The 26,194-nt window shown below is 38.9% G+C and overlaps 1 protein-coding gene across 9 annotated transcripts in view; it reads left to right on the top strand.

Moving 5' to 3' along the window:
- The window catches only part of FBXL4 (F-box and leucine rich repeat protein 4), a 72,641-nt gene that overhangs the window by 36,528 nt on the left and 9,919 nt on the right, over window positions 1–26,194 (top strand). For 8 of the 9 annotated variants that reach the window (XM_055809638.1, XM_055809635.1, XM_055809639.1 and 5 more), the window contains 2 exons: window positions 15,134–15,205; window positions 17,171–17,483. In XM_055809638.1, coding sequence (XP_055665613.1) covers window positions 15,134–15,205; window positions 17,171–17,483 — 385 coding nt within the window. Of the gene's footprint in view, window positions 1–15,133; window positions 15,206–17,170; window positions 17,484–20,596; window positions 26,193–26,194 lie in introns of those variants that run through there. The other variant, XM_055809640.1, reaches the window with a different exon arrangement.

Genomic DNA, 26,194 nt, shown 5'->3' with positions numbered 1-26,194 from the left:
CTATCTGCATTACTCATGTATTACAACCTTACTATGCTGGTTTACATGGAAGCTTTCATACCAAGTGTGCTTCTCTTGTTGCAAAAGCTACTGATTTAGTAGAGCCCCAAAATGGGGGGAAAAACATGTCTGCAATTTTTTTCTAGCTTTTAGTTCTAGGTTAAACATTTTAAGAAGAGTTTGCTTCTGTGTGTTACTTCTGCTTATGCTTTTGCTACGCAGAAGTCAGGTTACGACACTGTGTGGGGTGTTAAGCTGTAGTGTAATAGAAGAGCTGGAACAGTAGAGTCTGGCTACTGGATGTCCCAGAGGCATCTGAAGTTATAGTACGTTATTTCATTCATAAGCAGTTCCCATCTAACACATGCCTCAAAGTTAGTTGCATTTTGCCCTTTTTTTAGTAAATTACATGTGCATTTGTATCCAAGGTCTAGCTTGGTGTAGTGGTGACAGGTGTAATGATGATTTGGTAATGCAAGGTGTTTAAAGGGTAGGCTGCCTGGAATGATTGGCACTTGCTGTGGGATATGCAGGCAGTCACCATGAAGCCAGTCCCCCTCAGTAATTCGCTACTTCATGGTAGTTGCTCTGTGTATTGAAACAATTATTATTTTATTTAAGCTAAAAAATAAATTGATGAGTCCTGCTTTTAAGTGCCTTTTTTGTAGAGCTGAATTGGTGCCTTGGGTGTATCTGTTCTGTTTCTAGATCAGTAGTCTTTCTGTAAATCTTGAATAAATCTCCTCATTTTGACTGTGGGTTCTAATTCACAAGGCTTTTTCAGATCCAAGAAAGATCATTGTATCAGAGGTAAAGACTGTATATTTTTTCTGCTGTTGATTGATTATAATCTTCTTGATTCTACTCAGGTAACTTCTAAAGTTTGAAACTTCATGCTTGTAATAGTGTAGTGCAGCAGCTGAGGTATACTCTGAAAATTACTAGTAACTGTCACTTCTCAGCTATCACTTTGCTGAACAGAGCTTGAAATTAGATTGAACGTAGGTGATAAAGATTTCCCGACTTTAAAGCCCTTAAATCGTGAAGATTCATTTCTGCCTTTCCTGTGTATGGACATGCATCTGCTTGTAGCTGACAAGAAAATTCATTCATAATCAAGTTCACTTAAGATTGTGCTTCCATTTTATACATAAGTGTAAACAAAAGGCATTGTTCCTAACAAACCATGGAAATTTCTATAAATTTAAATAGGTGAATTGGAGAGGGTGGCTTTTGTGTTACTTGTTAATATGAAGCTACTTAACAATATACGTTGCACATCATAGGTAGAAAAGTAAAAGGGAAAGAATGAAGATGTAGCACAGGATTTGAGTTAGAGGATTAGAGAGAACAAAAGTCACAAATTTGTAGAACTAGCATTACCTTTCTTAACATTAGCTTCTCATAGTGCAAATCTTTGGTTTTCTGTACAAAACAGGCTGCTCTTCCTTCTGTACTCTTCAGCTGGTACAGAGGTGCTAGGTGCAAAAAGGACAGGGTAGATTAATAAGCATGCTCTGAAGTGATTTAGACCTTTCTAAAACTCAAAGAACTGTAATATAGTAGCATCCTTGGGTTTTGTGCAACTTCTACTACTGAGTCTTCATTGTTGGATCTTCTAAGAAGCAAACATTGGAACAATGCTAATGTTTAATCAGGAGCTTGGTATTGTAGTGTTGCCAGTTGGAGCTGCTCGGAGAAAAGAATCTGAGGCTGTGAATCCACTAAGGAAAACTCCTAACTGCTAACAAGTATGTGATTATTAGTAGAAAGTAAGAAGGAAGATGAGTAGGACAGAGCTGGTGTGTGTGTGTCATGTCCTCCATAAAAGTTCCATCTCAAAATTGGGGGGGGGGGGGGGGGGGGGGGGAAGAAAAATCAGCTCTTTCCATTTAGATCACCGTTTTCCTAAATAAATCAGTGGTTTGGTGTGTTTATTAAAAATAAACCAAACAAAGCAAGTACCAAGTCTCTTGATGTAAATTTTCTTCTCACATCTTGTTCTAGAATGGTGAAGTTACAGGTCCTATCGTAAGTATCAGTGTGTTGTCAGCTTTTGAGACAGAAAGATGGCATCCCTGTTCATGCTGTGTTAACCACCTTCATGTAAAAATGGGATGATGTGCTTCTGATATTACTGGACATTTTAAAGTAATTGCCAAAATGTGAAGAGGGAATGAATATGCAGAGAACAAACAGGTAAAAAGTTGACTGAAACTAGTTCTCCAATGGGGTATTGTAATTTTCATTCTGTGTATCTTTCTGCACAATTAGAGGCAGTCACTGGAATTGAAGCACAGGAGAATTAGATTAAATTAGGAGACTGCCTTTTATGCTTGTAAACAATCTGATGAATTTATTGTTATGGCTGATCAAAGTAAACACTTGGGTTGAATTACTGAAGTGATCATATTTTTAAGAAGAGGCAATGCTAAAGAGAACAAGAAAAGACTTTTAAAGCAGGGCCCTTCTCTGCATGTTGTTTATGATGCCAGTGAAAAAGGGGTCATTTTCCTACTCCACGGTTGTCAATCTGTTAAAATGCAGCGTTGTGTTAGAGCATATCTGGGTAAACAGTACAACTTGTTCTTTTGGTTGTGAATTTGGGCGTGTGATTAAATAACATAGAATATGGGATGAAGATTCTCAGGCCTTTTTGTCAGTATGTGATAAAGCTGTTTTGGTTTTTGTGTGATGCTTTATGAAGTACAGTTTTAAAATTTTAGTAAAAGAAATGGTGTTTTGTTTAAATGAAAACAAACTCCCATGTACCTGCCCAGGTGCTGGATTTCTTTACTTAGACTATGTCTTGCAGTACTCGTTCCTTTTTTTGTTTGTTTGTTTTTAATGCTTAAAAAATAATTGCTTTTAACATTAAATTTAAAGTATTTGTTGCACTTTTTCTGTTTATATGATTACTGTGATACTAATTAATGAATTCTCTGCAGAAAATTGACTACTGTTAATGATTTTTGTCAGGTACAGAAAAACAGATTTTGAGGAAAACAAACTTAACTACGTGATAGGTTGCCAATTTTATCTGAGCAATTGTTTTGATAGTTTCTTGTTATTTTAGCTGTTTTCTTTGAATAGGTTTTGTATTTTAAAATGTTCCCATTGTCTCTGCAATCAAAACTCCAATCTTTAAGTGTACATTTTTAATGAAATGGGCAGTTCTGCTTAACTGCATTGCTGCTTTGGAACATGGTTGTACTATCTGGAGGAGTTTATGCTCTTTGGTCCTAACTCTGCTGATTAAGGTCATGTGTAATGTTATTGCCTTGACTTACTGAGTGCAAGTTTCTGTGTACAAAATTAGTTTCAGACCTTTGAATTGAAGCTTCCAACACTGCTGAATTATTCCAACCTCTCTACTACAAGAAGGAAAGTCTAGTGACTTTCAGTAACTTGTTCTAGGCTGAAAAGCAACAACAACAAAAAAAATGTCCTGTATCACTATACTCCTGCCTACTAAATGTAGCTCATTTTCCCAGTGCTTTAAGTTAATTATTAAAGGTTTCATAGTTCAAGGCTGTTTGATTATGTATATGCTTGAAATAGTTTCTCTAAGAAAGTTACAAATTAATTTCAGCATTTTGTAAATGTAATTTCTGCTACCTCAAGACCACTGTTGTACTTGGAGGATCTTTGTGCTCGTGGTTTTGGTATTTACTGATATATGACTCCTTAATATTTATTCACTGAGAGTGTATTCACAGCATAATTTAAGACTTGTTGGCATTGATATATTTGAAGAATACAATGAACAATGGAGGTATTATTGCATATAATAATTGGCAATGCACTTCTTTATGGTTTGAGTATGAATATTATCTTGATTTAATGCTTACCATGTAGTATTCCATCCATACAAATAATGCAGCCGAAATTGTATTTTAAAGAAACCAAAGTCAAAATTACAGTAGGAGAATTTTACAATCTCCTTATTGCTGGGTGTAAATTTTAATGTAAGATTATATATTCCATGTTGCATAGTATCTGTATTTTTTATAACGTGTGAAGAAAGTTTCTGAAGTTTAGAGTACAAGTATAGTTGAAATACAAAATTAACTAGATTTAAATCAAATTACAATGGACAGAGGACTTTGGTTTGCACACATTTTAAATCAAATGTATTTATAAATTTTATCTCTGATACCTTTTGACCAAGAACAAATTTGGAACTTGGGCAGCTGTAAGCAAGAACACTGGATATTTTAGATACCAAGAGGAGGCATAATAATCTTAGTAATAAATGTAATGGTTCATACTTTGTTCTGCCGTAAGCAATGAAAGAGTTAATGCTGCCATAAATTTTTTTCTACAGATTTTTCAGAAATAACCTGTTATGGGTTATGTTATGCTTCTGAGAGCTATTGTCTGAGGGTTTTCAGCTTGGGCGAAATTTCATTGGCTTGAGCACAAATCTTTAGGATTAAGAGTTGCAAGCAAATGGGGGCGGGGGGAAGTGAAAGCCTCTGCCTAGAAAGTGGATTCTTGGAAAGAGGTTGAGCTGGTGACAAATAATCATGTAATACACAGGGCCTTGATGGTGCCGCCTTATCCTGTATCAGGCTCATAGGGCTGAATTTGGTCATTTGAGCCTGTAATGTGAAGAGTGAGGGGGGGGGAATGAAGGTGAGGTGCAAAACACATTTGCAGACATAAGGGAGGGCATCATTTTGACGAAGCAAAACCAAAATACAGTAATTCAGTTCATTACAGAGACTATTACTTTCATTGAATTAATTCAGTAATCACTGTGTTGCTGTGTCCCTGGCACTGCCAAGTAGCTGTAGAACACAAAATGGTGCCCCTGCGTACATCCTGAATCTCAGTTTGGAAATTACACTGTGCCCATTTGTGAGGAGTCAAGTGTTTTTGACTTTTAAAAGGCTACACCTGCAGTCAATACTAAGGTTAATTCTGTCTTCATTTCCACGTACTCATTCTTCTCTCACCTGATGCTCATGCAGTGTTTGTATTGCATCTGTTTTTAAACCTATCATAGTCTTGGAGGCAAATGTTTTATTGCTGTCCAGTATTTAATCTCAAAAATGGTCCAACAATCCAAGTACGTTGCTGGGGGGAGCTGAGTTTTAAAAAAACATATTCCAATACTAACCCTTTTCATCATGTGTCTTCCCATATTGTGTCTTCCATGGTAGTAGCTGATGGATGCTCAAGGGAGAATAGACTATGTGTTATACTGTAGAGGAGAGTCTTTTTGCTGCCATATTTATTTTGAATCTATAAATGAAAATTACCTGTGTTAATATCTTTATCCAGAAGGCATCACTTAAATACACTTGTGATTGTGATAGTAAAGGGCAGGGTGAGGGGTTATCCCCTTCTGCAAACATCAGTTGAGAAGGTGTGAAAGGGAGTGGCTCCTAAATCTGTTGATGGTCTGGTTGGAGAGGCCAGGTGGGCTGAGCTAAACAGGCTCCAGAAGCGCCTTCTAACACTCAGCTCTTCTGTGATTCTGTGATTTGGTGCTGATGGTACTAACTGAGGACTTAACCCCTGAGCTTTGTTCTTCTGATCTGTGAGGGGAACAATGGCCGGTTGTGAGAGGCACCGTTTATGTATGCCACACTTTCCCCGTCAGTAAAAGTTGCATAATTGCAACTTTCTAATTTTGTAGCTATGGTATGAGGATAGATATACAGAAGACTTTGAGATTCTTTGATACATATGGTACTATATAGGGTACTCTACATAGAGGTGTGTATAAGGACTTGATATGCTGTACCTCGATAACATGCTTTTCTAAGTCACAGGAAATTCAATTAGTTAGAAAGTTTAGCCTTTTCCCTCTGGAAAAAATGGAGAAAAGTAATGCCAAAGAAAGCTTGCTTAAGAGGTATAATAATTTCTGTGAATTAAATGACTGGAGACTTTGAGCAGTTATCTCTGTCTGGGACTATGTGGGTACCTTATTCTTAAAGGCCACAAAAACTACCTTGTAAAGGATGAGGTGACCTCTTCTATTTGCTTTCTCATAAAATGGCACCAGATAGCTCAGAGAACTGAAGGATTTAAGCATAAAACAAATTTGGCCACCACTTTAGCATGTGATTGCCATTTGCTGTAACGTTTTCGTTTAACTGAAAACTAACATACAAAGAAGTGAAAATAGCTGAAACCAAAAGATGATGAACAACTTGAATAGGTTTGTAGACCTCTAGACCCAATTTTAGTTTCCAGAAATGGTATACTATGTAGTTCATGTGTTACTGAAAGTTTATGTACTATTCCAAGATAAAAATAATTTATCAAAAATAAAGTTCTGAGGATCAGTATTCATCCTTAGAACTCAAAATTTTAGTAGTAGTCTGAAAATGAATGCTTTCTGGGAAGCCAACAGGTATGTACACTTCCTGAAAGCTAAAGCTAGCACTGTGTAAATATCTAAAATGCATTTTGTGGGGTGTTTTTCCACTGGTTAAACCAATGACTCTCCAATGTTTGTAAGCGTGCATATCATCTCATCTCTCTAAACCTCTCAAATTCCCTTGTATTTTTAACATACTGTTTCAAAGTATCATAGTACCAATAAGTACATAACTGAAATTATCCTGATGTCTTAAAAAAAAAAAAAAAAGACCAGAAACATGTTTTACAGTTTCTTTGCTGGAGCATATTTAGGTAAGAATTGCATTTCACCATTTCTATACCTTTTTTTTCTGAATTATTAATGTATTACATTCTTCTTTCTGTGAGAAGAATTGCTTTAAGTTTATAGAATTCTGGCTTTGCATCTGATGTGTTTTTTAATTACTGTATTAGCATAGCAGATGCCAAGTAATTTCTGACATAGTCCTTTCCCAGACTGTACCAAACCTATCCCACCCCCCAAAACAGTTGATTTTTGGCTTTCTTCTTGTGCTATGTAATGCCAAAGGCGGCAGCAGGGGAAGTATTCTGAATTTATATAATTTTTAATTACTTCTGGCACTCATGACAAGATTACCTTTTCTGTTTACTTGAGGTGTTTGTAATTACAAATAGTTATAGCAGTACTGACACTCAGATTGAAATGAGATTGCTTTCATCTCAAGATTATTTTTTTTTTGGTTGGTTTGGGGTTTTTTTTACCACAAGTAGTTCTAGTATGGTAAAACTTTTTTTTGTGTGTGATATGTACAAAATGGAACTTCACTGGCTGAAGATAAAGACTGTTAAATTATAATTGTGTATTTTCAAATAGTTGGTAGACAACACAAATAACAATGTTTCTGCAGTATTGTTGCTACTAGAAGCCAAAATTAGAGGGAAGAGCTTTCTGTTGCTGAGCTGTGTTATTGAGGGGGAGAGGATTGGTTGTTTTTTTTATTTTTCAAGGAGTCTTACTAGAAGCTCCTTTTGTCTAGTTTTACTTACGGAAATAAATTGCCATTCCAAAGATACCTTAGTCACAGTGTAGTCTTAAGAAAATGAATCCAGTGATGTGCTGCCATCAAGATTCCTTGTCTCCGCTTTACACAGGAACACATGGCACAGTTGCTTTTCACTAAGGTATTTCTGGAAGTCCTAAAGCAGAATTGACATGTAGTTAAGTGTCTCAGTTATTCTTCCTAAAATGAGAAGTAGTTTTGTTTTCTGAAATATTTTGGCAAAAGTTGTAGATGGCAGTTTGTAGTAAAGAGAAGGCAAGCTGCCATATGGAAGAGGACAGTTCAGGATGCTTCCTTTGGTTGGCCTTTTGAGGAAGGGCTCGCTATCCAAAGGTTCAGCAGTAGACCACAGCAGCCTTTTTCTGTCTGAAGGATTGATGTTGAGAGATGTGGGGCTTGGCAGGAAAACTCCTTCAGCCATTGCGTGAGAGTGCCTGCCCCAGGGGAGGTGAAAGAGCTTCAGGAGGGTTTGCTTTCTGGGTGGTGAGGCTGTGCCCAGCTTTAGCAATGCTCTGCTATCTGTAACTTCTCTGGCTGTTGCTCAGGCTTTGCTGCCAGTCACCTGGTAGCCGTCATTACGTCTGTTTTTCCGTCCTTCACCTTTGATTGGTTTGTCTGATTTTGAGTAGTCTGAGGGAGGATAATGATAATGATGGAGATGTAACTGCCCCAAAAGAGGCAGTGAGGGTGTTCCCCTTAGGAGGTTCCTGTCAGGTGTTCAGTTTTGCAGATGAAGCAGCTGAGTTTGATAAAGCAATATTACTTGTAAGAATTCAGAGTTGGTGCATGTACACAGGGACTTAATGCACATCACTGGAATAACTCAGAGACCACATATGATGTGGATGATATTTTAAAGCCAGTTTAAAAGCAATCACATCTTTCAGGTGATGATCACGTGTGTGTGACATGTTTGTGTTAAATGAGCATGTATTTCTTAGGTCCCTGCATGTGTCCCCTCTGTTACGTTAGCTCTTAGTGGGGAGAACTACTTTGCTGCCCATGGAATCACTAACCATTGCGTTTTTCAGAAACACATCCTCGGTGAAAAGCGGGATGTGGCTGCTCTTAAGTAGGATGGGTCTTACCAAAGGAGTGAATGGTTGAGGTGTTCATATAAAATTGGGAAAAGGATAAACTTGTAGTTGCTAGTCTGCCCTTCCAAAGCGTTTGGACTCAATTCCGGTAGTCATGTCATTCTGTGTAAGACATCACTGTCAAGTGGTAAGTACCACATGTGTGATTTCTCTTCTTCATTTGCCAAGAGCTTGTTTGTAGTTTTTTTTAAGCAAGTGGTGGTTCCTTTCCTCTCTGTTTTCCCGTTTGTCAGCTTTTTGTTTCACCATGGGGTTCTTTGTGCATGTATGCTCAACATTAAGAGCATTTGGTTTTACTTGTGATAATTTGGCAGATCTTTTCCATTATTACTTTAAGGAATGAGTTCTTAACCTAATTTCTATATCATCTTTACTTTGTGACTGTGTGCAGAAAGATGTTGATTCAGACTTCTCATGTCTTTTGTATGTGTGGTATGTCTCACTGTTCTCCAAAAGGTTAATTCTAGTCTGTGGCATGCTGGAGGCTTTGTGTTACCTATAAGGAAAATTCACAAGGTCATTTTGTACAGTAATGTGTGTGCAGGACACAGCAGGTGTGCAGGAAGGGGTTTTGCCCCTGTGGCCATAGAAGTAGCATTCATGATGTGTGTGCTGAAGTTTGAGATGTTTTGGTCTCATCTGTTCCCACAGTTGTGTGTGTGTGTTTGGCTGAGTCAGCTGGTCCCGGCCTCCCTTGCTGTACATTTAAACATTTGGGAAACAACAGGAAAGCTGCTGCCCAGATCCATGAACAAAGGAACCTTTCTGTGCAGTTCTGAGAATATTTTGATATCTCCGCTGAAGGATTACTTTCCACGAATATGGATGTGATTGTTGGGCGGAGGGACGTGTGGAAGATTTCATTGGCCTAGCTTTAGTCTGCAGTTCTCCAGTTCTCCTTTCTGTCTGCTTCTCAGGTTCCAAGAATTTTAAGGAATTCATTCAAAAGTCATTGACTGTGACTTCTATTAGGAAGACAGAATACTTAAGGGTACCCTGCAGAGTTACCTTCTTATTACCACATTTACCCTTCCTCATTCAGGCTGGATTTTCTGTCTTGGATTTTCACTTAGATTATTAGATGTTACTAAATGGAATAATATTGTCATGTGTTCTGTCAGATAAATAGGCTCCCAAAATATAACTGCATTGTTTCAAATGTATACAGACTATTTGATATCCTATAGTAATTGCCTAATTGCTGTATCAACTTTTAGCTAACTGTTGAGAAATGTAAATTTGATTTATACACAAACAGCATTTGACAGCTAGTGATTGGGTACTGGATGTTCTAGGGTTCCACAGTTCTTTACTAACCAGTGATTGAATCTTTTGATGCTTTTCCTGTTTGTCTTATGAAAAGGTGATTGTGGAATAAGCTTGTCTAAATATGCTATCCAGTACGATTGGTTAATATAGTCCTAAAGACTCTGATTCTAACCTAAAAGCAAATACTTTTTACAATATTTTAACATAGATCTCGAGAGTAAGATGAAACTGCTACCTAGAAACATGGGCAAATACTGCGATAGAAACTGTTATTAAATATAACAACCTCATAAACTTGTATGCAAAGGCAACTCGCTGCAAAGACTCTTCAAGATGCACTTTTTGATGGAGAGATAAGTAACTGAAATATGAAAAAGAAACTGTGGTTTTTAGGAACTTCGTTATGTTCTTTGATTTTGTAGGAAAATGAAATATTAGTGTGGTGAGCTTGCAAATGTAGGCATGTTATCTGATATCTGCCTGCAACTGATGTTATATAAGTATTTGAACGTAAGTGGAGACATCAGGCTTTGAGGAGAATAGGGCAGGGAGGGCTAGAGATGATGTCATTTGGCAATGAAAAGCGAAAATAATACAACTTTAGTTGTCCTCTCATATAGTACAGTTGGGAGAGCAGGTATTAAAGGAATTTTTTTTTCTACCCCTAACTTAAATTTTTAATGTAAAAACCCCAAAATTTAAGTCCTGCATAATTCATTTTTTCTTGAACAAAAAGGTTAACTGGCAAATTAGTAACTGTGATTAAAAACATAGCAAGCAAGGGAAACAGAAGGAAGGAAGCAGTCTTTAATGAGACTTTAAGATTACTTTCAGCATTCACTTCACAGAAAAAATTGAAGAAAAAATTGCAGAAGGGTGAAAGTCCTGTGAAAAGTTTAGGCTCTCAAGTTTTTTTCATTGAGGGGCTGGAAGAATTCCCAGCTTATGTCAGTTTTTCTGAGAAGGGGAAAAACAGCCCGTTGTTTGTTCCCAGCATAAAAAGTAACAATTTTAAAAGTAGTTTTTAAGATTTCTCTGTAAAAAGAAAGCTTATTAAAAGGTGCAGACTTTCTTCCCTATCCCAACCCTAAAAGTAAAACTTTGTTGTTTTTCTTAAGCTTTCTTTCATCTTTGAGGCACGCTGTGGTCCACTTACTCTCATGCCTTTTATTATTGTGCAGCCATTACATGATAGTAATATTACAGTGCATCATTTGTATTTTTTAAACCTTTTATATTTTATTTTTTTAAATCTTGGACCACTTGGCAATGAAACTGCAATGAGTAAATGGTCAAATACTCACTGTATCTTTCACAGGTGAGCCACATCTGCCACGGACAGAAGGGGGTTCTGTTTGAACCGATACTGAGCTCAGGCTATCTGTTGGATGTTTTCCTTACCGTAGTATCATCAGAAATGATTTGCACTTCCTGCTGGATCATGAATGCAAAAAGTCCTGAAAAAGGCCAAGTGAGATTCAATCTTGCCAAGTGTATTACTCTGGCATCAGTATGGTTTCTTCACTGATGGGTTGTCTGTTCAGACCAGCAATACTCTTGCAATATGTAAGTCAAAACTTAAGTGGGATGTCTAAGGTCTTTACAAAGACAGGTAGGATACATGTTAGTCCAGTGTCACCTATTAAGTTGAAGTATTCACAACACATAAATGTCTTCTGTGCTGGCCTGTATTACAGAATGGAGGGCTTTAATATTTGGGCAGACTTCTCACCTGTCTCATGTGGAGTAAGGATTTCTTCTCTTGCCCAAGGCAGGATCAATTCTGTTGATGTCCTTCCTGACAGATGTTTGTCTGACACGTTCATAAAGACTTCAGAGGCTCCTCAGGCAGTATGCTTCCCTTTTCTGGGGGCTAACTGCAATGCCATAAAATATTTATGGAGTCTGCTCTGTAAGGTTGTGTTTAGCAACAGTATCATATCCATCTGATGAGCTTGATGTCAGTCTTCTCTCTTAGAGAGTCCTGCACTGTATGTTTTCCTCATCTGAAAACACCTTGCCTGGGAATGGAAGGTAGGGTAGACCATTTTATTTGGCCCCTTTGGACTCTTCCTGCTGTCTGTGCTGTTGTATAAAAATTATTTTAGTAGGTCTTGTTTCATCTTGGATGGCAGAAGAAATGTAGACCACTGAAGCCATGCCATGCCTTACTCCACAAAGACAAAGGAATTCTTGTTTGTTTCCGGAGCAGGATTTTTTTTTTGTTTCGTGGTCTTTTGTGGCTTTGTTTATGATTTTAAACATTTTTTTTTTCTTTCTTTTCTTTTTCTATTGTCTTTTCTCAATCTCTGTAAAGGGGAGCAGGTACAAAGCCAAACTTTACCTTTATAAAGTTTTTCCTTTCAGGGAAAACTGAAAAAATTGCCAAACTATACATGTCTTGGCTACTAGGTTCAAGAATGCTATTACATGGGTAGTCTTTGATTTGACTGTCTCCATTTGGCTGAGAAAGTGAAATCGAACTCTCTTCAGGTAAAAGCTCACAGAATCAGGGTTTAGGTGGCCCCTCAGCTCCTCTTGTAAAGCACTCGAACATCTGAAGTTTGGCCTATGTTTCAGCTTCAGGGTCAGATGATTTCCTTGCTCTTCTCCTTTGCTTAAATAGGGACCGCTCATCTTGTGTTGCAAATGAGATGAATTGTACAGGTGGCTTGAAACAGGTTATTACAATGATAGTCCTTCTATATGTAGTGCATATGTATTCTGATGTAAGGCATGTGAGCTGCCATTCTCTCCTGCTATTTTCATGTCTTTTGCCACCTAGATTCTTAGTTGACAGAGGCACAACTAGGCATGCACAAAGGGTTTTTTCTTCTTTCCTGACATATGCAAACCCCACCTGTTACAGAAGAACAGACACTGCTTCTGAAAGAAAACTGATTTGTTGTATGTAGGCATGTATGCACCCCAGAAGAAGAATTCAAATAGGCAGTATAATTAATGTTGAGTAAGCAGTTGTTCATTCTTGGGCTTGACTTGGCATGATTTGTGGTAGTACGACATGGTGTTCTACCAAGCTCCTTTCTATTACCCGTGCTCATAATGGTTTTTTTAAATTTTTTGGGGTTTTAAAAATAATTGGTTTAAATAATACTTCAGGTTTTATAGGTTGTGAAAAGACCTTTGAAAATGTGAGCTTGCTGCACATCAATACAAAAAGGACTGTCTCAAATTAGAGAGGAACTAAAAAAAGTATTGAGAGATGCATCAGTTTGCTGTCCAAGTTAACAAAAGTAGCTCAGTTACCTAATCAAGATAACTATGACTGTTAGTCTTCCTACCTATTTCACCTCTGTCTGAAGAAGAGAAAGTATGGAATTGATCTCACATCCTACAAACCTGTTCAGTGTGACTGTTTACTTTTGCACTGTTCATGTCAATTAAGGAGAGATACTGCTGCTTCTAATCATCCTTTCAGGCCAATGTTTATATCCCAGCCTGGAAACCATTACTAAAAAAACATGGTGGAATGCAGCAAGGTATTCAGCTTGCCTGTGGAGTCACCCGAATACCTACAGAAGCCCTGGCTGGAACTGTGTGTGCAGTCAGACTGATTTATTTAGCTCCGGTATTTAAGATTTGTAGAGAGGGGTTTGGGGATCTTGTTTTTAATTTGTGCACCTGAATAGGTTCTAAAGCTCATAGCTTTCACTGAGTTCAGTAGTAAAGACTGTCTCATTCTCTTGGAGTTACTCATTTATTCGGCTTGAAAGATCCAAATGAAGTATTTGCTTAGTAAGTACATTATTTAAAACATATTGGGTATTTACACATTTACTGGCTTTAAAGTGTTCTTAAGTGTTATCTTTTAATAATGACTTTTTATGCTCTTGTATTTAATTCCCTAGCTACATTTTTGTTTAAAAACATGAATGAAAGTAGAGCAAGCAAATGGGCAGTGGCTTTGTAAGGCCTCTGCAAAGATACGTGTGAGGAAGGCTTACTCATAGTGTCTACTTTTAGGCTGCCTTTGGGAAATCAAATCTTAGAAGGCCAAGTTGGAAGTTGAGGTTCCATACATGTCAAGTGTTGGATGTCTCTAATTGCTCCCTGGAGATACCTAAATTAGATGTCTGAAATGGTCTCCATGAATACCCCATGCTATGTCTCTGTTCTGTGTCTGCCAGCCTTTTTCATGCAAGGGATCATATACTTCTTCATGGTGGTAGGACAAAGGATCGTTTTCCTGCCAAGTTTCATTTTATTAGTCTCATATAACAAACTGAGGAAACTAAGTAAAGCATTTAACTGTAAGCTTTCTGAAAACAAGTAAACATATTTTTTAAAAACTGTATAAATTATACTAACGGTGGGTACAAATGTTGATTAGTGTTCTTATAGGAATTCCCTTTAATAGCAGTAGATTATTTTGCCCCTTGTTTATTGCTTGGGTTTTTTTCTGCTAGAAGCTGTTATACATTCTGTAATAATCCACAGATGTTAATACATTGTGAAACTTACTCCCATTTTCAAGCTCATACAGATTACAAAGTCCTAACAAAGTGATGTTTTAAGTATTTGTGATGTTATTGCACAGCTGTTTGTGATGTGAATCCCAGGCTACATCCTTATTTGCACTGCGTGTATTTCCAACTACAAAACAAAGTATGGCTACAAACAAGACAGAAGTGTCTTTTCTGTATCTTAGGAACACACCTAAACCTGTGAAGTTTCCCTTGTGGAACAGAACAGCTATGTACTTGATGCATTTGATGTTCCAGTCTAATTTCAGGCTGAGCAATGTTCAGTACTTACTGAGAAGAATGGCCATGTTAAATGGCAGGAACATGGCTGTAAAATACACGTTATATCTGTTTCAGTCTGCATGCTAGTAGTGACAGGTGCTCAATGGTTGTCAGCATCCTTGTCAGCACAGAGACTCCTTTGACATTAAAGTCACCAGCTTGGTCCTGATGCTGTGCAGCTATATTGGCAGTTCCATCAGACTGCCGCTGATCAGTGAATGTCAGAGCCTCTGCTGTTCTTCGGGTATGTCACCAGCCCTTTGTGTTTTCAGGCTGGCCTTGCCTCTTATTGAACTTGCCACACTTCTTCAGCAGCTTTCCTGTGGGAAATGAGTTGATAGGTCATGGGTATGTAGGTATCTTCAGGGCAATGCAAAACCACATCCAAAGTGACTTGCATAAAGGTTTGTAACGATTACTGTTGCTTTAAGCCAATCAATGGGTAGAGTACCCAGGGACTCATTAAGTGGCATTTGTGGTGTCTGTAACAGAGTTTTGTGCTCTATTTCAGGAAATGCAGTGACAGCCTTTAATGTCTAATTGACCTCTTCTCTTTGTTTCACTTTTCCATATTTCCTTCTGATGTGTTCCCCTGTGGCAGCAAACAGCCCTGCTCAGTATTCTGAACTTCTGCTCCGAGCTGCAGCACCTCAGCCTGGGCAGCTGTGTCATGGTGAGTACTTACACCACGCGGGATGTGCGTGGGTGTATGTGTGCGCACACACTTGCTTTGGAACTCAGTCTGGGTTTATGTTTCACAAAGACATGTTAAGTGCCAGGCTGATAGTATACTATGTTCTTTCAAAAAGTCTGAGATGAACGCAGCTCAGTCATATGATAAAGGGTTGCGTACTGGTTTAGCAGGCCTAAAACATAGCTCATAGGCTTTCTCATAGTTCTTCAGCCTCTTCCTAAATTTCTGAGCATTCTATATATGTATGATCGCTTTTTCTTTCCAAAAATAGTAACCAAGACTTAGTTATTTTATTCAGACCAAATCATCATTCCTAGCAGATTAATGCTTGTGTCTGGCCCTACAGTAATAATCATGAGAGAAATATTTTCAGCAAAAACCATTTGAGTCATAGACTAGCTGGGCACACTCATTGATTTAAAGAAAGAGAATACAGGGACAGCAGCAGTTCCTGCAGCAGTTCCTGCAGGACACTACTCTGTGCTGTACTGCATGTGTGTGTCAGAGCTGTGTGTAGGGGGATTCTGGCTTGCGGCTGTCCTTGGTGGTACACAAGCCAGATAGCTCATCACGGAGGCTTAGCTGACCTTCCTCATAGCTTAAGAATCATAGAATGATTTGTGTTGGAAGGGACCGTAAAGATTCTCTAGTTCCAACCCCCCTGCCACGGGCAGGGACACCTCCCACTAGACCAGGTTGCTCAAAGCCCCATCCAGCCTGGCCTTGAACATTCCTGGGATGGGGCATCCACAGCTTCTCTGGGCAAACCAGTTCCAGTGCCTCACCACCCTCACAGTAAAGAATGTCTTCCTTGTATCTAATCTAAATCTACCCTCTTTCAGCTTAAAACCATTACCCCTTGTCCTACCACTGCATGCCCTTGTAAAAAGTCCCTCTCCAGCTTTCTCGTAGGCCCCCTTCAGGTACGGGAAGGCTGCTAGAAGGCCTTCCCGGAGCCTTTTCTTCTCTCGGCTGAACAACCCCAGCTCTCTCAGCCTGTCTTCATAGGAGAGGTGTTCCAGCCTCCTGATCATCTTCGTGGCCCTCCTCTGGACTTGCTCCAACAGGTCCATGTCCTTCTTAGATTTGGAGCCCCAGAGCTGAATGCAGTACTCCAGGTGGGGTCTCACGAGAGCAGAGGGGGAGAATCACTTCCCTCAACACTGGCCACTCCTGATGCAGCCCAGGATACAGCTGACTTTCTGGGCTGCAAGCACACATTGCCAGGCTGTGTTGAGCTTTCTGTCCACCAGCACCCCCAAGTCCTTCTCCTCAGGGCTGCCCTCAATCCATTCTTCATCCACCCTGTATTTGTGCTTGGGTTTGTCCCAAGAAGCAAGTAAAGCGGAATTATCTCAGCCTTCCCTGCTTTGACTCATGGGCAGAAGAGGAAGTCAGTATGACTATGCTTTTCCAACAGTCTTTGTCTTCCCACATTTTTTGATGGTGGATTTTATTCCTTCTGCCTGTATAGTGAGACCCTGTTTCAGTCTTTTTGGCTTGCCCAAGGTAACTAATAAGACTTCCATAAGGAGATGCAGCAGCTGATCAACCTAGAACAGAAATAAGCACATTCCTCAATCTGCATGTGTTTATGGTTGCAGTGCCTATGGTCATAAAAACAGTTTTATTCATCTTTTAAAGGAAAAATTACTATTTAAAAAAAAAGGGATTTTCAATGAAAGTAAGCTTTTCACTGCATTTTCACTGATATTTAGTATTAAGTGAATTTAAAAACACCTGTGTCTGGGAGTTGATTGGAAATTTATTTTGTCTTTAGTAAAAGTAGACCTCACTGTATTCTACAGTAAATAATTTTCAGAGCTCTTTAGAAATGACAAATGCTTAAGACAAATATGTAGGTGTGTTAGCAAGTAAATCTTAAAACACCTAGGTATGTCTGGAAAGATGGTATACATAACAAAGTGTTTGCTTTCCTTGCAGATTGAAGACTATGATCTTATAGCAAGCATGATGGGAGCAAAGTCCAAAAAGCTTCGCAGTCTGGATTTATGGAGATGTAAAAACATAACTGAAAGTGGAATAGCAGAATTGGCTTCAGGTTGCCAGCTTTTGGAAGAACTTGATCTTGGCTGGTGCCCTACATTACAGAGCAGTACAGGCTGTTTCACAAACCTTGCACGTAAACTCCCGAACTTGCAAAAGCTCTTTCTTACGGCCAACAGGTCTGTGTGTGACACAGACATTGAGGAGCTTGCTGCTAACTGTACGCATTTACAGCAGCTGGATATATTGGGTAAGAAAATGTGGGAATATCGGTATTTATCTTACTGTGTCTCAAAAGCCTTGCAATTAAAAAGGAGTCCTTAAGACAAAATGTCTTCTATACATGTTTCTAAATAATTATTTCTTAAAATTATGGTTTAGCATATAAAAAGAGGGAAGTTTTACTCACTGCAGAGTTTTTACTCACAGTGAGCTTCTGACTCAGAATCCAGTTGATTTGTACCAACCATGTAATTTGACTACTCTAGTATGAATTGCTTAAACTGAGATTTAAGTGCAAGATTTTTCCAATAACTTTTAGTTTCGTGACCATTAGGGTTTTTTAATTGAAATCTTTTTTTTGACTGTCAGAAGATCCAATTTCTTATCCTTCTTTCTGCTTCTGTTTGTTGTTTTATTTCTGTGAAGTCTGATAAAGTATATTTCCAGTGTGAGTCTGTGATCAAGAAACAGATTTCTGCTTTTGTGCAATACAGATACACCAAGCAATATTGAATTTCTTTGTCACTTTTACCAGGAAGTGAATTTGACTCATTAAAGAGGAAAAGGTAATTAACAGCAAAACTTGGACTTCCTAGTGAGGTGGAAAGGAACTGATGAGGGGCAAAAAGCATAGCAAATCTGAAATTTCTAATCCTCTGCAGATTCTATAGTTTAAAATATTTTTAGAAATCTAAAGTAAATATAGACTCTTGAGTAAGGACTTTGAGAAAAGTAGTTTTGCATGATACTGAACTTACTTTTGTGGTGGAACATGAGGTTTTCTTTTTTAAATAATGTAGGACAGCAGGGATATTTGTGACTCAATATGAGAGAACTATCTTTATGCTTTTACTGACTTATTTTCACAGGGTTAGTTGAAAAAGGAAGATTTAAATGAAAGGGAATAAAGTAGCTGCACTGTGTATTTTTAATACTTAATTTTAACAAAAATATTATATATAGGTTGAGAGAGATGCTGAAAAGAACTGAAGGCCCTCAATTCGAATAATGTTCCAAGCAAGTTTGTTTAATGGCATATCTGGTTACAAAAAATATTACCATATGGCTTCGGATTGTCACTCCAGTATAGCTAGTACACTATTCTATCGTGAAATATGGTTTGACTGACCTCTGACTGAGAAAGTTGCCTTCTGACCAACATGGGAAAGGGGGATGAACAGATAAAAACTTAACTCCACCTAGTGCAAATTGTAGAGATTTGATGTAGATGTCCACAGGAGGTAATGTGCTTTGCCTATCCTTAAGGGAATCTGTTTTGTAGCTAGATCAAGGGCACATTTCCCTATTCAGACATGAAAAATTTCCAAACAGTGTAGTGAATGAAGTCTTTCATAAACATGTATGTTCTCCTGGCCACCCACTTCCATGCTTTTCTGTTACAATGGCGTTGTGTCTGCTCACAAAGTGGTCTGACCTTTTCATTACACCAGAGGCTGCCCAAAATGAATACCTTGGCTGTGTTAAGCCTACAGATAGTCTACTACTTCTGTTGCCTCTCTACCAGCAGTGAAGGCTTGTTGCCATACTTCTTCAGTATTTGAATTCATGTTTTCATTCAGTTTGACATTTTATTGATGTTTTTGTGTAAAAATATGTGAATGTGGAAAAGGGATTTATTTTTTTTTCTGTTCCCTGGGTGCTTAAGAGTATTCCTGAGTCAAGTGGATTTGTAGTCAACCTTTCCCAGTGAGACTACGTGTTAGGTTCAGATAAATGCTGTCCAGGGAATATACAGTTGAATTACCTGCAAGATTTTACTGAAAACCTTAATACCGACCTTCCAGACCTCACTTTCTTCCTTCAGAGGAGTACTTAGTATGGTGAAAAAAAGGTTGTTTTCTGCTGTAAAGGAGTCACTACTAGGTTATGTGATATATGTGATGGAGTTACCCCGTGTTTTTGGCAGCAGCAAGGAAACTGTGTTCATTTCTTTGTCTGATTGTGGGAACCATTACAGTCTGTGGTTAAAAGAAAGAGTTGTCAAGTAGAAACCACATCGGGTCATCTGGAGCTGGAGTTGTCAGGTGTTCCCATGTAAGTGCAGAAGTCTCTGTTATCTGAAGAGCTAGTCTCTCACAGTGCACGAGTACCAAGAAAGTAATAAATCTCTGTGTGCTCTAACTTTTGGCAGCTGATGTAGGGCCATCCAGTCACTATAAGCTACATAAATGCTTAATGTGTTTTTGTCCTTCTGAAGAAGTGTGACAACAGGCCTGAAGCTGTTCAAGGCCTGAGGTCAGTGCTCAGCTTTGCAAGAGTCACCTTGAACAGTGGGTCTTCCCTGTGATATGAATGAATGAGTGGTGCTTTCATTATATCCTTTGTCATCTCCCAAGTACAGAAATGTCTGGCTTTTACATGCATTGTGAAGGGCGTAGAAGTATTGCTGCTAGGTTAACAGTGCATGCTGTAAGAGAACTTCTTTTGCTTCAACAAAGCTGTGTAAGAGCTTGAGGGGTTTTGCTGCATGCAGACACTTTACCTAAGTAGGGATCAGAATGTCTTACCTTGCACTGTGGTCACCAGTGTTGACAATACTGTGCTGGTTTCTCTCTGCAGTTGTTAGAACTTATAAACTTCTCAGGGAAAACTTCTTGTTTCAGTTACAGGTTATTTATCATCACAATAGCTTCGGGACTAGAGGAGTCTAAGCCTCTGAAATAAATCTGGTTGAACTGTGTCTTGTTTCTTTAAGTATTACAAAATGAATGTTATTGTACCCTGGATGCTGTTTTCAGGGGGTAGGTCCTGGGGCTTGCTACCCATCTGTCCTTTACCATTATGGTTTGGTAATCAGAGGACTCTAGAAAATTGCCAGTTTTCAAGGGCTTCATAAACTTACTGGTCCATGTAAAGCATTGTTTGATGGGTAGCTGTGTTTTTGGTGTGTAAAACATACTTTGGAAAGTAAACTTCTGTTTAAAAAGATAAATCATGGGTTGGATCCATATCCCCGCTGTGTTATAATACAATTTGGAAGAGGAAGCATGATGCAGATGTGTCACTGAGTACGTGAGGGTGTGCTTCTTCAAACCACAGTTCTGAGCTTTCTTTTGCCCATTACATACTGAGTTGCCTCCTTACAAGTATCATTTCCTTCTCTGCCCATATCTTTTCCAGTGACTGACATGGCAGGTTTCTACCCTGCAGTAGAATGATCCAGCTGTGATCATCTGACAGTTTTGTAGTGATGGAGTACCTCATCCAGTGCTGTCAAAAGCTAAGTGGACACATCTACACCTGCAGTTAAAAAACTAGTCTTCAGTCTGTGATCAGCATTGACCAACGTGAGGAGTTGGATGACAACTTAAATTGGCAGTGTCAAAACCTTTTCTTGTACATCATAGCAGCTGCTCAGTTCTGTTGCTGTGGAGCTACCAACTGCTGGCAAGGGTGAAGAATAAATCATCTTAACCTTGCTCCTCAAAAGTCCTGATTGTTTGTCCTTCACAAAAAGAGTAATGAAAGGTAGACACCCTTGTTACCACAAAAATCCTATCTGCATACCAACACCTCCCACACCTTCCTGAACAACAGAAAACCTAACTGCCCCCTTGCCAGCTGTCAAAATTTTCAGCTTTATCTTGAGAGCATCAACATGTAAGTTAGTCAATTCAAACATGAAAATGTGTAGCGTTTTAAAATTTTGAATTTGAGTTGTGTGCAATAGATCAAATAAAATGTAAAGAATAAAAAACTAATCTGGCTGGTCTAGGGGAGGAAAGGAAAAGTAAGAATGTTTGAGGGAGTAGTGCTAGTTACTTTCAGGGTCTCTACTCTTAAATATTATTTGGTGTAGTAGTAGTAGTATTCCTTGCCCTAGAAACTGGTGCTCTGGCAGTTTTTATAGTCATCATACACAGGTTTCCTGAACGGGTCTAGAATTTGAAGACTTACATATGTGATAGAATCATGTAGGTTGGAAAAGACCTTTAAGATCTTCAGGTTCAACCATTAAGCCAGGACTGCCAAGCCCATCCCGAAGCACCACATTTAAGCATAAGGTCCAGGCAGACAGCATCCACAGCCTTTCTGTCACCCACTAGGCAGGTCACCTTGTCATGGAAGGAGATCACGTTCGTCAAGCAGACCTGCCTTTCATAAACCCATGCTGACTGGGCCTGATTCTGCAGTTGTCCTGTACCTGCCACATGACGGCACCGAGGACGACCTGCTCCATAACCTGCCCTGGCACCGAGGTCAGGCTGACAGCTCTGTAGTTCCCTGGATCCTCCTTCCTGCCCTTCTAGGTGGGCATCACATTGGCTAACCCCCAATCTTCTGGGACCTCTCCCCAGTTCGCCAGGATTGCTGATTAGATATAAATTAAAGCATTTACAGCTAATAAACATAATTTTTCTAGGAAAGAAATTAATACTCAGAATTGCCTTTTGCAGAGGCGATACCAGAGAATTTTTCCAGAGAATGAACTAAAAAAAATGAAATAGCAGCTTTTAATGTATTGGCTTTGTATTTATTCTGAAAAATGGACAACTAGTCCAGGTAGGAAAAGTTGTAGTAAATAACAAAGGTCCAAAAGCCTCTGGATTCTAGAAAAATGCACTATGTAGGTAACTAGCAGAATACATTGTCAGTCTTTCAAAAGCAGAAGAGAATGTGCTGTATTAAATTTCTGAAATGCTTTTCAATATGCTGTTAAGAAAGATATATCACTAATTGTACATTGTATAAATGAAAGTAAGACTGTGGATCATGTCTGTTTGTCCTCTGGTATTAATGACAAAACCCCAGCCAGATTGCTGGCATTCTTAGCTTTTAGAAAAAGTTTTTTTCTAACATATAATTTTAAGTCTGAGGAGGAAAAAAGAAATGGGTGCAGTAAAACATGTAGTTTAGGATGGCCTACTTAGTTACAAATCTATTAAAAATCTTAATGTTAGTTGAAATGGTAGGAGAACTGTTGAAGTTCAGGTGGGAAGGAATGCAGAACATCCTACACAAAAATTCTGTGGCAAGGCATCTAGATCTAGCATTTCTGTAGAAACACGCATTTGGATCTTGAGGCGTATAAGCTGTAATGAGTAAATGAGAGTGGCTTTAAATGAGGGTACTGATGCAGTAGCAATTTTAAGGCTTGGTGGAAAAAAGATGAGTAGCATAATGTGTTGTTCCTAGAGTTTCAGTTGGAATAGTAGAATAGATCCTGATGGTAGGACAGTGGTACAATAATAAAACTTACGATCAAGTGAAGTGAATAAGTAAAGTGTATTACAGAATTTCTATGTATGGCCATAGGACTGTTTCATCAAGCACCAGATAGTTGTGACAGTGATTCTATAATAATAAGGTATTAAAAATGGCAATAATAATGTTTATTATCTTATTACCTACGTGTAAGTGAGGTAAAATTTATGATTATATATGATAGCAAAGACTGCTTTGGGGTGATGTTAAACGATGTCTCAAAGCAACTAATCTGAGAACCTACCATGGAACAAGTGAAGACCACACTTAGATACCTCCTTGTTTATGCAGAAAAGTACAGGAGACAACTGAAAACAGAGGCATTTTTCTGGAAATTAATCTCGTTCAGAGAAGGAAAATAGGAAGATGAACTCTAGAAAGTGAAACAAAATCATAGTAAGGCAGTATGAGATATTAAGGAGCCATTGGCTGAAGGTGAATGCTAAAAATGTATTTCAGATACGTTAGAAGTTTACAAGAGAGTTACTGGGGTTATTAGATACTCCAGTTGTGAAGGATCACTCAGATACAAGAAGGTCGTTGGAGGAGGACTGTTGTCCGTTCATTAGTGTTCAGGGCAAGGGGGATCAAGTAGGCTGCTACATCAGAGCCGTTCTTTCCAGGAGATTAGCCTGGAAAGCTGCCTTAAATTAGAATGCCAATACAGAAGGCTTTTGAACAAATCAATACATTGAACAATAATAAATTGTTAAGACTAAATGGTATTTATGCAGCAGTTCTAAATGAGCTCAAATACAGGGCTGTGGAAGTCTTACTCCTGGTGTGTGATCTGCACTTAAATCAGCCTCAGTGCTAGAGGAGTGAAGCGTTACAAACATGGCACAGTCTTCTGTGAAGGGCACAGTTTGGAAGCTACAAAACAGTAAAATTGTCTTTTGGTCTGTGTAAACCAGTTGCAACCATAAGAAAGTCAGTCAGTCAGTGGACATGAAGGCCATTATGGTATTTTGAGAGAGCTGCATCCCTGTGAGGATAGTATAGTTATGCCTCTCTAGTCTTAGAATTCCTTGGAGTTCTTGGTGAAGGTGAGGACTGATCCAGTCCACAGAGGACTTTTCAAAAGCTTTAGACAAGGTTCTGCTTTTATAACTTAGCTGTCTTTATGAGTGATTCAAGGGAAAGATGGCAGGACAAGAATGCATCCTCTCTTTTCACACTGTATGTCTGTGGTCACCAAGGGTCAGTACTAATCAGCTTATAAGTAATCCATGCAAAGGGGTGAATAATGCTGTACCAGAGTGTCATGCACAAGTAGTCAGGGTAGAAAAATCTCAAGCCGAAGAATTTTAATACTGAAAAACTGCAGAATGATCTTAAGATACTTAGTGAACAGATGATAAAGCAGGAGGAAAACTGTTCCATTGAGTGCAAGTTGCATTAACTAAGCATATAGAGAGGTGACTTTATATTAGTTAACTCTTTTGTAGGAAAGATCTGTGGACAGTTTTTGGAAAACATCAGCTCATTGCTCAGCTTCATTCTAACAGACAAAGAGAAAGTTAGGATGCCTTAGGAAAGAAATGTAGAAAAATGCCGTAAGAGTTCATTATACAATTAATGACTTTGTGTTTAGTGCACTGTACAGTTCTGGTCATCTGATTTCAAAAGTAGTAAATCAGTGCAGAAAGAAGACAACAGGGGTCATCTGAGATGCAAAAGGGTCTGGAAAACACAGCCTTGAGGAAACAGAAGAGATATCTATAGGATTATGAGTGATGTGGAAGTAGTGAACTGGGAATGATCTCTCACTGCTGCTTTATGATTCATTGCCCCTTAATTATTGCAATTAATAGGTAGTGGTTTTAAAGCTGATTTTTTTTTTCTTTTTTTAACATTATATAATTAAACTGTAGAACTCATGTGAAGAGGCTATAAGTATACAGAAGTTCAGAAAAGTAGTAGCGTTCATGAAAGGTAACTTCAACAATCCCTAAAGTGATAATTTTGGGCAGTTGAGAAGATCTACCAGTGAAAAGCTGCTTTAAAAATCTGTTTCTACTTTGTTTGTTTGTTGGGGTTTTATTTTGGTGAGCAGCATTAGCACTGGCCATAGACAAAATCTTGGACTAGTTGGCTTTTTGGGGTGCAGTTCAGCTCAAGATGAGTATAAGTTGAAGTGTCTACCAGCAGGTTTGCATGGTCATGTTGGATGTATAAACTCGTTTTAGAGCCAGGAGAGCTTGATGAGCAGTTCAGCCCACTGTAGACATCCAGGCTTGGTTTCCTTGCCTAGAGTAACCTGCCTGGCTTCCAGCTGTTCTAATAAGGCATGGATCTCCTTCTCTGGGTACAGTGTCCTGTGTGCCAGCTCGCTGATGTTCTACACGGTGTAAGGAGCCCCAAGGGGCGCTAGGCACTTCAGGCAACTGAATCATACACCAGTGCGGAGTCAGCTGAATCATGTGTTAAGCACCATTGACTGTACTGACTAGATTTCCATCAGATTTATAATGGGGGTGTGGATGCATGCTTATAAACACCTATTTATTTGATTTCTGGCCAAATCCCATGCTTAGTCTGACCCTGTGTGACACTTACAAGTTCAGTCACTATGGTCTTGTTTATAGCAAGGGTAAATAGTGTGTTTTCTGTTACACTTAGTGTATATATAGGTATGACTGGTAGTCTGAACAGGTGCCCCTGCATGTGTGTAATACCCACATGCACTGTAGAGTCCTGGAAGCCTTGCTGATGTGTTTAGAATTGCAGTAGCCCCCAATAGCTCCTGTGCTGTGCTGACCCACCAGTGCGGTCAGCAGGAGAGCTGTGAGAGTGTAAGTGCAGCATACTGCGTTGCTTGCTGCTGAAGCCCATCATTTGGTCATTGGGAGGTCTTGTGGCTTTGAGTACTTGGCTTCAAAGTTTCCACCTGAAGTTGTAAAGTTGACCCCAATAGAAAATGATTAAGTTACTTAAGCACTTGAGTTAAGAAAATACAATAGTTGTCTTAAAGGTAAAAATTCTGCGCTGCCTCTAGAGGAGAAGCTTTTAATTTGAAATCTAATTGAAATAATTGTCCTGGTTTTGGCTGGGGTAGTTTATTTTCTCTTCAGTAGCTGGTACAATGCTGTGTTTTGGATTTAGTATGAGAATAATGTTAATAACACAGTGATGTTTGTAGTTGTTGCTAGGTAATGTTTATACAAAGTCAAGGACTTTTCAGTTGTTTAGGCCCTGCCAGTGAGAAAGGTGGAGAGGCACAAGAAGTTGGGAGGGGACACAGCCCAGACAGGTGGCCTGAACTAGCCACAGGAATATTCCATATCACAGAACGTCAGGCTGAGTGTATAAACTGGGTGGGGGGTGGGTGTGTCTGGGGCCTGCCGATCACTGCCCGGGGACTGGCTGGGCATCAGTGGCTGGTGGGCAGTTGTGTTGTGCATCACTTGTTGGTTTTTTCTTTCTCTCCTTCTCTTTGCTTTTCATTACAATTGTTGTTACTATTACCATATATTATTTTATTTCAATTATTAAAATTTTCAATCCATGAGT

The sequence above is a fragment of the Falco peregrinus genome, chromosome 7, assembly GCF_023634155.1.
Source record: "Falco peregrinus isolate bFalPer1 chromosome 7, bFalPer1.pri, whole genome shotgun sequence".
Taxonomy (NCBI): domain Eukaryota; kingdom Metazoa; phylum Chordata; class Aves; order Falconiformes; family Falconidae; genus Falco; species Falco peregrinus.
The sequence above is the reverse complement of the archived record's forward strand: the minus strand, read 5'-3'. Positions and strand labels throughout refer to the sequence as shown.